Genomic DNA, 12,165 nt, shown 5'->3' on the forward strand with positions numbered 1-12,165 from the left:
TTGCTTCACATTCCCAACCAGTCATCTTTCTTCTATTCTCCAACAAAATGATTAAAAATTTCTTCCACATTTTTCCAAGTTCCTATTCAAAGTGAATAATAGAGCCAGATATTTTAAATCAAGTCTGCCTGAATCCTTTAAGAACATACCATGTACAAGTTTAAAGGGATGGGAAACGTGGTGGCAAGATACCTGAATTCCATTACCATTTTATGGCCTTGGTGACAGACAATTTCTCTCTATTTCAATTATCCATTTACAACATTAAGAAAACATGATGAACAGTCTGCTGCTTCTTCGGTATTACAGTTACAGCTTCTTTGGTATTACACTAAACAGAAATTTTTGAAACATAAAAATGCCTGTTACCTGCTGGTCCAAATGTTTCTGAAGATTTTTCCAATATTCCCGTTGGATCAGAGATAAGTGAATAGAAGTTAAGCAATTTATACATATTTTGCCAGCACTCAGCTGAAGGTTCACTTTGTTCTGACACTGTAATTGAATCAGAGTCATCCATATGAATAGTCATGTGATCCACCACATCTTTTGAACCCTTCCTAGACACTTTTGATGTTCTTCTTTCAGATCTTCCTAATGAATTCTTGTTTCGAGATTCCTTTTTGCTATTCTCATTGTTGGTCCGTTTGTTCTTTGCATTATTTACTCTATTGCCACCATTAAGACTTCCTCTAGAACTGCGGCTAAAGTCAGATGAACGAAAGTCCCGATGTTTTCTGGTTTTGAAGGTAGGTGTTGGAGAAGCAGATCCGGCTGTGTATCTGCTAAGTTTAATATCAGTCTGAGTTGCTTTGATGTCATCTATCATTGTGCTAAACTGATGAATAAGACGAACCAAAGCCATATCTACATGCTGGCTTATTGACTGACAGGAAATAGTAAAGTTGCAGTGAAAGGTATTATAATACCGCTTGCTGAGATCATGAAAAGAAAGGGCACTGGTAGAGTTCTGAGGGGTGCACACGGACTTTTCCATTACAACAGCACTGATGCTAAAGGTTCCCAACATTAATGCTGGTTTGAACTCAAGTGGAGGAAGATTCACATGGCCTTGCCTAAAAATGTGGGGAAAACAAAAAGGACAAGGTTTTTCTTCTTTTTTTCCAGAACTATATATCTTTATTAATGTATAAGCAAAATCATCTCCAAGGTAAAATATAAGTCTTAAATAATTTTAAGCATGCAAACCAGTAGACTATGCTTTCCACTGGGCCAGAATTTTTATCAGTTCGAAGGTGGGCCTTAAGTCTTCCTTTTTTATCTTACTCTAAAACTAACAAGTCAAAATCAGTTTTCTTTTTTTTTTTTTTTTTGAGACGGAGTTTTGCTCTCGTTACCCAGGCTGGAGTGCAATGGCGCGATCTCGGCTCACCGCAACCTCCGCCTCCTGGGTTCAGGCAATTCTCCTGCCTCAGCCTCCTGATTTCACTGAAGTGATAAAACAAGTTTTGTTGTTATTTGATGATATTGCCATAGAGTACTGGAATTTAGAGTCAATTATAGATCAATTAGGATACTTCATTTAACCATCCCTTCCCTTTTAGATTAACCATGTTATATCTAACTAAATTAGATATTTATTAGATATAACCATGTATCTAATTTACTAGATATTTAACATAACTTTATTTATTTGCTATTAGAAAGGAAACCCTCATACTAAGGTGAAAGAGAGGAAAAGCAATTGAAACAAAAATAAGAAATACACACACAAAAAAACCTTAAAACCTGATATAAAAATTATTTTGGCAAATCCTCCTGCTTATCTAAAGATTTTCATGTAAGACTATAGTAAATTTTAATGAAAGTCAAAAATGTCTCAAATTTCTATAAACTAACTACAAATAATAACAAAAAACTCCAAGCACCAAAACTGTAAAAAGGTATTTTTCCCTCATCTTCCATGCACACTATGAATGTGCAGACATATAGTTCAAATAAAACATGGGAGTTTTTTTCTGAAAGAAGAAAAATCAAAAGCTGCTCTGATATTTTCCATTTAACTTAAAGAATTTATAACTAGAGAACAGTAATTCCTTAATACTAGTATTTCTTAATTAATAAGAAAAATGCCTCATTGTAGTGTACTTCATGTAAACGCACAAACTCACAGGAAGTGTACAATCAATACGAACTAAGCATATGGTCAGAGAAGGAAAACCTTGATTTTGAGAATTAAATCAGAGAGGAGAGAGAAGACTAAAAAGAGATGAAAATAATCCATAATTGCAAAAACAAGAATCTAAAACATGTAAGGGTAGTAAGAAAATCTTAAACAGGGGAGACTGAAGTAAAGGAGAAAAAGAAAATGGGTATACCATAATAATAATTTGCCTGACAATTAAAAGCCTGACACGGGCACTGCAGAGCCAAAGTTACAATTAAAATTTTAAAATATAAGCCCCTGATACCTGCAGCTACTTTTACTAGAGACAACAAAGAGACAAAGAAACTATTATTTATTAGGACTTACTACATGCCAGACTCTATGCTGTTTAATAACTGCCCTGGCTTTACGAAGTAGTAGGAGAGTTATATATATTCATACAAGAAACTGTAACCCCAAACTAATGTACAACAATTAGCAGAATGAACAATCTGCTACAAAACCAAACAAAAAACACAGACAATACTAAAATTAACAGCTGGGTAAAGTATATTGTGGTGATGCTCTCCAAATAAATAAGAGCTTAAGATGGAATGACAGGAGATCTGAGAAATAAAAGCTAATCATGACTTAGTTGTAAGAATGTGGAGCATTTGGAGCTGGTGTGGTAGTAGAAAAATTAAAAGGAATGTCAAGTTCAGCTAGACCAAGGGCAATGAAGTTCAGAGAATCACTCAAAGAACCTCTCTAGGAACATAAAAAGACCTGTGTGCTCAAATGAAGGTCTAGTCTGTGGCAGTATTATATGGCATTCAGGAGGTCAATAATAGGCTACAATTATAATTTTATTTATATAATCTATATGTTTATATACAACCTACTACATATAAATTATATCTAATTGAATTATACCCTAGTTATATATATGAAAACTTATATACTGTATGTGTGTACATATATAAATATTTATATATGAATGCATATATTTGTATGAAAGCTGGCTTTTGCAAATAGAAATACAAGTTTAGCTCAGATATTTTAACTCTAAATAGAATGTGTGTTAAGTGTTAATGTTTTGGGTCTGGATTTGATGGTTCCAATATTTTAAAAATTTTAATTTTTTACTTAAATTTTTTACTTGAAAATGGTTTACTTAAATAACAAGTTTCCTAATAAAGTAAATGGTTTACTTAAATAACAAGTCTCCTAATAAAGTAAATGGTTTACTTAAATAACAAGTCTCCTAATGTGATACAAATTTGTAACAAAGATTTACTGTGAAAACTGCATAAAGTACAAACTTACTACTAGTTCTTCAGCCCACAAGTCAGTACAAAACAACAGATGTGCATCGTGATTGTTGACTAATCACATCACTTCAAAATGTGTCAATGATAGTGATTAGTTGAAGCATGTCTGTTGCTCAGTTCATGCACAGAAAGCATAGCATGTAGTTACTCGTGTTGCCTCCTTGTCTCTCTCTCTCTGTAATAAATCCCCATAACATTTTCCAAAAATGAATAATCAAATGAGGAAATTGGACAACAAAGATGAAAATGCAGCAAAAAAACTAAAAACAAAGATACTGGTAGGGAAAATCAATTGAATGGTGTTACAGAAGAAACAGCTGACCATGGAAATGTTGTTACTTCCACTGTTTGAGACACTCTAAATATCTAGCCAGAAAAACTCAGTGGAGGCAAAATTATTGACATAAAGAGGAAAGTGACCATGACAAAAAGGATGACGATATCCCAGAGGAAGTGACGCAGACAAAAAACTTCATAGCAAAAGAGAATCAAAGATTATTTCATGACGTTGTAAGTGCAAAGAATAAAATGTTGAAAATTGATCCATACATACAAAGGAGTAAGACATTTTGCCAAGGCACACAAAAGCTGCTTGTTCTGCATTATAAGTTATAAGAAGGACAGGACGGTTCAAACTACCCTTTGATATGTTTTTACAAAGAAATAAAATAGTTTAATTCTCAGTGTTTCTTACATTTTAAATTACAATGTACTAAATACTAGTTTTACTTTTTTTATTTCACTATTTATAATAAATAGTAATTATATTTTTAATGTTTTGACATTGTCAAGGCCACAAAAGTAATTTTTTCCACTCATTATTAAAACTGCTTTGCAGCTTCAGCTTGTATGGTCATTGTCATGGTAAAAGATTATTGTGAAAAGCAAGAACTTTTGTTAAATTATTTAAAATTTAAAGAGAAATATTTCAAATGAAAAATAAATTTTACTTAGCTATATATCAGACACAAGTATTTTAATTTACCATCTTGCAAAAACACAAAAAGGATGAAAGAAACAATACTACAGAAACCTCTTGTCATAAGTGCCATTTATGTCCATATTCTTCTATTCCTATCCATTTAAGTCCCACTCAAACTAAAATTCCAAGTTCTCAAAATATTACTCAGATCCAATTAGTGAGTATATTATTTCCTATGTAAACACTAAAGAAACTGAAGAACTTTCCATGGCAATATAAAATAACAGCAAAAGATGGTTCTTAACTTTCACCATGCTACATTTTTGTTTCTGATGGCTAGGCTCTCAATAGGAATTCCACCCTGTTTCTAATACAAAATACTACCTGACACAAGTCAACTCAGAACCCTTAAGATCATAAAAATTCCACTATTGCAAAAGCCAATAAATAAATGGTAAGTGCATATATCAATATATATGACCCTCATCTATATGTTAACATGGTTCAAAAATATGCCTAAAAATAGGCCTCATAATCTGTTGATAAATGCAATTAGTTATTAAGAAAATGTGGCTACTACTTTACAAAAAGGTAATTGTCTTCTTATTAACATATTAAAATTACTTTCTCATTTGGATTACAAGAAAGTAATGTTAAAAAACAAACAGGCATTATAATTCTTGCACAAAATTATACACAAAAATGCAAAAGACACCTTCTTGCTCTTTTGCCTTTTCTCTCTTTGGCTGTGTCTGAATCCACAATATCTGCTCTGAGGCAGTCCAAAGTCCCTGAAAATGAAAGGTGTTCTCCAAAGTACATTCGGTAGCATAATGGCATTGTATCCTGTGACTGGATCCCTGTATGACTCAGAAGAGGTTTGAAAACAACCTAAAAGACATAAACAGTCATATTAGCTCTATTTATATTTTATTATTTACTGTAGGAATTACATATAGAAAAATGTAGCTTTTTTTTCTTACCCTACCTCAATACATATTATTATCATAGTGTGAAGCAAAAAGCTGTCTCGTATAATTGGCTGTAATTTCACTTAAAATTTAATATTTTTAGTACCAATTATAGGCCACTCAACTTCAAATTAATATTAATAAATAAGGACACAGAGTCCTTGATCTTACCTGAATGTCTGAAAGTACAAAGAAAATAAAATTATAAATTAGTTAAATCATTCTACCTCTTGCTTTTAAAACAGGCATGAATTTCTATTGTGTTTCCATTTACAAAAAAAGAAAGTATATATTAGGTTTACAAAGCTGATTTTTCAACTTCCTGTGTTAATATAACAACATTACAAATCTTACGAATATCTGACCTATTTTTAAATGGAAGCACTTGATTATAACAGTCATTTAACATTTATTTTCAAAGAACTTCCTTTACATTTTAAGTATCATACATGCTTATGGAAATACATTATTCTGGTTTAATCTCTAGTTAACTGGATTTCAGACACTAAGTACTAACCGGAACAGAAAGAACTACATGCATTCACTGCTAGAGCACTAAAATCACTCTGACTACTCATCCTCTGCCACATGGTTCCTTTTCCCCCTTTCACATCCTAAATATAGGTGCTATCCAGTGCTTTCTCAGCCGCCTTCGACCTCTCACTACACATTCTACCTTAGTGATCTTTTCCTGAAGCTTAAAAAATCCCTATCTAAATGGACAAGTGCCATTTACACAATGAGAGCCAATCCTAAATTTCCCATTGTCCTAGGTCACCTCATTTTTTGTGTGTGCTTGGAAAGATAGCTCTCTATTTAACTGACTCTAAATTCCAATACTTCTCATTTTTCTACTAATCTTCCTCCATCTGCTAACCCTTCTTTCATCTATTTTTGATCATGAGCTTCCTAATTTCTCAAGTACAGTTGGCCCTCCATATCCAAGGCTTCTGCATCCAAGGATTCAACCAATCACAGATTGAAAATATTAGGGAGTAAAAAACCAATAACATATAACAATGTAACAATTAAAAAATACAGATAAAATACCAATACAGTATAACAATTATTGATGTAGTATTTACATTGCATTAGGTATTATAAGTAATCTAGAGAAGATTTAACATATACACAAGGATGTATGTATGTTGTATGCAAATATATGCCATTTTACATAAGGGACTTATGCATACCACAGATCTTGGTATCCTGGGTGGTGGATCAGAGGGTGGATAGGGGGTTGGTCCTGAAAACAATCCCTTAGATATTCAGGGACATCAGTACGTAAATATGCTCAAGATACCTTTAACCTGAAAAAATGATGCCTCCTCTCACCCATGTCCCACTCTCACACTTGCCTTCTGGCCGCTCAAACTAAAAAGTTGTTTTAAAGGATTTCACTCCTTATTCTCCATATTTAATCAATTAAATAAGACCTTCACAATATCCTCATTTACCTTTTCAAAGCCATAAACATCTAAGCTTAGAATCTCACTACCACTGGGTGAACTATTTCAATAATTCATCTTTTCACCAGACATGGTGGCTCACACTTGTAATCCTGGCACTTTGGGAGATCGAGTGGACGGATCAGGAGGTCCAGAGATCAAGACCATCCTGGCCAACATGGTGAAACCCCATCTCTACTAAAAATACAAAAACACAAAAAATTAGCTGGGCATGGTGGCGTGTGCCTGTAGTCCCACCTGCTTGGGAGACTGAGGCAGGAGAATCACTTGCACCTGGGAGGCAGAGGTTGCAGTGAGCCAAGATCACGCCACTGCACTCTAGGCTGGTGACAGAGAGAGACTCTGTCTCAAAAAAAAAAAAAAAAAATCTTTTCACTACTAGTTTCTCTATTTCAATCAATTTTATACAGTTGCTACTCATATAATATTTCTACATCTATAGTTTTAGTTATTTTATACTCTTCTCTGAAATCAATGCCTCCCACTTCTCGCTCAAAAAGGTCTTAAGGTGGCACTAAAAACAACAGGGTATAATTAAACTTTCTATTCATGTTGCTTAGCCAATTTGCTACAAATGACTAAAAGGTTATTATATGAGACTCTTCTATTTAATGATTACATATAGATACTTAATTTGCATTTATAATTAACCCATGTATTTTTCAAAGGCTCCTCTTGTTTTGCATGGAGGGTGTGGGCAGATGGGCATGGAATATCCTCACTAGAATTCCAAGATGCATACTACTTGATGGTTCCAGTTGCTAAGCACTGCCTAATGAGATATTATTATAATTAGGAAAAAAAAAAACCAGGCTGGCTCACCTGTGCATCAGCAAGCTGAACAGCAGGAAACCCTTGGTTTGCTTCTTCTACACCTGCCACATCATCCTGACTGGTGCTATGCTGAGAATGTGTGCCATCCAAAGTATTTTGGTCACTAGACAAGACAGTGTTGAAATCTGAGGCTGAGGGTATTGTAGGAAGATTGGGTGCAACACCTAATGGAGTAAATTTTCAAGAATAAAATGTGAATTATTGGGAAACAGAAACACATAAAGGCATACAGCAAGGTGAAATTTTGAAGCCTGTAAAGCAGTACCATTCTAGACTGTTTAAACTGAAAGGAAAAAAAGTAAGTCGTACTTTTAGTTTATTTTATACACACGATTTACTCGTGGAAAATGAAATTAACTTTTCAGAAGACATGTCCTCCTTATGTATCCTTATACATACCTACTCTTTTGCATTTAATTTTATGTTTGTTAAGTAACTAAAAGGTTTAGAATGATAGTTATTAGGTCTCAGAGGGATCTAGATAAACTAAAACTTTTTTCTGTAATGTTAAGTATATGATGTTTAATTACACTTTTCAGTTTTTTGTTTACCGCCTTTTGGTGTTTTGAAAATTAAACCAGCCACATTAAAAGGAAGCTTTAAACTCCTTATATACAATCTCATATTTGACTTAATTGCCTTTCGACAAGATCACTGAGTGACTGCTTACTACTCTCTCAATTACAATATTATCAAAGGCATTCATAAATGGAACAATTTCAACCAAACAGTGTTTGTTTGAGATTTTTAACCCATCCTCTGAAAAATAAGATTTTGCTATACTTTCCCCTTAGACAGTTAAGCAACATAATGTGATAACTCAATACCTGTTGGAAGACTATTGTGTCCTGATTTTGTAACAGGAGATTCTTGTACTACACTTCCTCGATTACCCACAGCATTTGACATCCAGTTATAGAAACTCACAGATGATGGTTCAGATAGCAAGGGATGTTCAGATAACATATCAGTGGCTACTGTATTTCCTGAAAATAAAATGTTTCTTAGTATTATTTATATACTAAGGAGCCAAAAAAATTTAATTTATATAACTATGTTTGAAACACCAGGTTAAAATGTATGTTTGCAGATGGTTTTAAATTCTCACTGCATAATGTTGGCATTTGGATATTACTGCATTAATAAAAAGCTTATTTTTATTATAATAGAGAAAAATTCTATGTTGCTGGTCTAGACGCATACATTGACATTAGTCAGTGCTGCAATTTAAAAATGCAAAGTAAGGGCATGAAGACTCCAAAAAGTTACAAACAGAACAATGGATTTCTAAAATATTTTCTCAAAGATAAGGTATAATATGTGAGATTAGTTGTACAACCAAAGTATATATCTAACTAAACTTAAGTCCCGTTTCATTTCAATTCCCCCGTAAACATAAACATGTAATTGTCAAATCTAGAGGATGTACCTGTTCTTGTTAGGGAGCTACTTTTCACAGCAGCACTGCTTCTCTGAGGAGTCCCTTCCAGGAGGTTGTGCAAGCTTGGGAAGCTTCCGGTCAGGTAGCTGAGTAGACTCTCCTTTCTTGGACTCTCCTTTACTGGCATCCCAGCACGTCCAACATGCACTGGAGAATCAGTGGCAGTATCTCCACTGGTATAGCTCAGAGAATGATATGGGTGAATTCCCTACAGAAAGTGTAACTTAGGGTTATTTCTTATGTATATAAAAATGACTGCTGATAACTACAACTACTATTACTATTACTGTTGCTATAACTGTTAGCTATTTTGCACATTAATACCAAAACTGATCATGTCTACTAGGATTGTGGTGAATCTTTTTTACATACATCCTTAAATGCATGTAAAAATGCTTTATAACTCTATAGTACAAGACAAAGGGCCACTTTTATTATCAATATTATAATGAAGCACATTCACTTACTTTAACCATGGATCATTAATTCCCTTTATTTTTGTTGTTTTTTTGAGATGGAATCTCGCATTGTCCCCTGGGCTGGAGTGCAATGGCACAATCTCCGCTCACTGCAACCTCTGCCTCCCGGGCTCAAGCAATTCTCCTGCCTCAGTCTCCCAAGTAGCTGGGATTACAGGCACCTGCCACCATGCCCGGCTAATTTTTTTGTATTTTAAGTAGAGACAGGGTTTCACTATGTTGGCGAGGCTGGTCTTGAACTCCTGACCTCGTGATCTGCCAGCCTCAGCCTCCCAAAGTGCTGGAATTACAGGTGTGAGCCAGCGCACCTGGCCATTAATTCCCTTCTTAATCTGATGAGGGAGTCTGGTGACAAGACATAAAACCACATAGCACAGTATATCAAACAGATGGTGGAAATGAAGCACTATTCCTACCGAAGGAGCAGTAAATAGAACATTGAAATTTCAGAAAGTTATACATAGGGTATTTGTGGAAGTGCCAAAGAACATTCATATGGGTAGCAAAGAAAAACAGTAGCTTGAAATATTTATATCACTGCTTATTTACTGAACCAGCAAACTGATACCTAGACACAGTATCCCCTACACAAAATATTCCCTAGAAAAACTTGCTGCTTCTATTACTACTACTGCTGCTACACACACACACACACACACACACACACACACACACACACACAGAGAGAGAGAGAGAGAGAGGGAGAGAGAGAGAGAGAGAGGATCTGTAACATGACTGATACCATCAAAAGTAAAGAAAAGCGTTCTACCTTCAGCAACCTTCCTTGCAGTTTTTTACAGGAGTCAGGATAGACTCTACCTGGAAGGAAACTAGAGGCTTTTCACTAACAGCAAGAAAGGCAGGCACAAAGAACACCAGTGCTGTGAAGCCCTTAAAAGTCTTAACCCCCTCTGGAAAGCAGAAAAGTCTATTCCCTTCTCTATGCCCTCCCAGTCATCCTCACTTAGATGAGGAAACGTGGAGAGAGGATATCGACACAGGAAGTAAAAGAACACTTACAACATATTAAACACTTGATAAGCATGTTTCACATATTATCTTATTTAATCCTTAAGTTCTCCAAGGTAAAACATTATTTCTATCCTAAAGGATGAAAAAAATCACTTATATACTTACTAAGGAAAAAGCCAGACTTTTTACCCATCCAACTACCTTATATCTTCAAATTCTTAACACTAAATTATCCTTCCTAGTGCTCTAATAGTCAGTTGTGTTAAGATTTAATTCTCTGGAGAGCTCTGAAATGCCAAACAGACTTTCCGCAATTATTTAATGGAAAAAAATTAAAAATTACAGAATTTCTCAATTTCTGTCTTGTCACATCTATGATTAGAATGGCAGATCAATTTAAAATACAGTACAAAAAAAGACTACAAAGACAGAAAGATCTTGAAAAGCAAAGATGTGGAAACTAAGCATTTGAAATTTCACATTTTTAGAGGACTTTAATAATCCATAAGCAAAAGAATGTTCAAAACAATTCTGAAAGTGGATTTACCAGGAAAACACCTAAATATGATTCAGAGGTTGGAAAAACTGTCCATCAGGAAAAAAAGCTAAGCAGATTAAAGTGTCCCAAGCTTCTAACTATACTGTGGAAACAGAATAAAGCTCAATAGTTGAAACTTCTTTTTAAAATATATCAAACTATCATTGATTGTTTTAACTAAAAGAGCAATACTAACAGAATAGAAACTTTGAAAGCCCAAGAGATTATCAAATAGAAAGTAAGTCTCTCCTGTGTTCCAGTATACTGGATCCCTTTTCCTGAGGCTCTCTTAGCTGTTTATCTATCTTTACATAAATCTTTTAGGCCTATATAAGTACGTATATATTTATCCTTTTCTAAACACACAAATAGGTATCAATCCTATACTTTGCTTCGGTGGTCATTCCATACCCACTTACAGATCTACTTCATCTAGAAGATTTCATAGTATGCATCTCTATCAGTGTACACTAGTTTATTAGTCCTCTAATGGTTAGTCATTTGTGTTGTTTCCGTTATACTCCTTTTATAAATAGTGCTGCAAAGAACGTACTTAAGACTCATCTTGTCTTTGAGTGTTTATGACTTTCTCTAGAATGAATTCCTGAATATGGAAATACTAGATAAAAGACCATCACCTGCTAAATTTTTACACATATTGCCACATTATTATCAAAGAGGTTGCACCAATTTGACTCCCATCAATGCTGTTATAAGAGTATCTGTTTTCCCACATCTTCACCAACAAAGTACAGTCTTCAAAAGTTTTAGTCTTTCAATCTGATGAGAATGGAAATCTGATTTTAATTTACATTTCTTAAATGATAAGAAAACATTATTGTACGTGTATATATATTTTTCTGTGAACTGCCTGTTTATGTCATTTAACCATTTTTCTATTTGGTATTGGCCTTTTTCTTAGTGATTAGGATGAGATTTTTCTATTTTAGAAAATTAGTCTTTTGTCATGTGTCTTACTGTTCTGTTTACAATACAGTCATGTGCTACATAATTACACTTTAAGTCAACCATAGGCAACGTACACAATAGTGAACCCATAAGATTGTATCATATTTTTACTATATCTTTTCTATGTTGAAA

The 12,165-nt window shown here is 34.1% G+C and overlaps 1 protein-coding gene across 8 annotated transcripts in view; it reads right to left on the bottom strand.

The window, feature by feature from the left end:
* The window catches only part of BLTP1 (bridge-like lipid transfer protein family member 1), a 222,180-nt gene that overhangs the window by 85,943 nt on the left and 124,072 nt on the right, over window positions 1-12,165 (bottom strand). For all 8 annotated transcript variants that reach the window (XM_012473015.3, XM_012473016.3, XM_012473017.3 and 5 more), the window contains 5 exons: window positions 9,064-9,283; window positions 8,462-8,620; window positions 7,623-7,798; window positions 5,076-5,251; window positions 370-1,076 (listed from right to left, as the gene is read on the bottom strand). In XM_012473015.3, coding sequence (XP_012328438.2) covers window positions 370-1,076; window positions 5,076-5,251; window positions 7,623-7,798; window positions 8,462-8,620; window positions 9,064-9,283 — 1,438 coding nt within the window. The remainder of the gene's footprint in view (window positions 1-369; window positions 1,077-5,075; window positions 5,252-7,622; window positions 7,799-8,461; window positions 8,621-9,063; window positions 9,284-12,165) is intronic.

This window comes from Aotus nancymaae, unplaced genomic scaffold, assembly GCF_030222135.1.
Source record: "Aotus nancymaae isolate 86718 unplaced genomic scaffold, 86718_ANA_hifiasm-v0.15.2.pri h1tg000033l, whole genome shotgun sequence".
NCBI lineage: Eukaryota > Metazoa > Chordata > Mammalia > Primates > Aotidae > Aotus > Aotus nancymaae.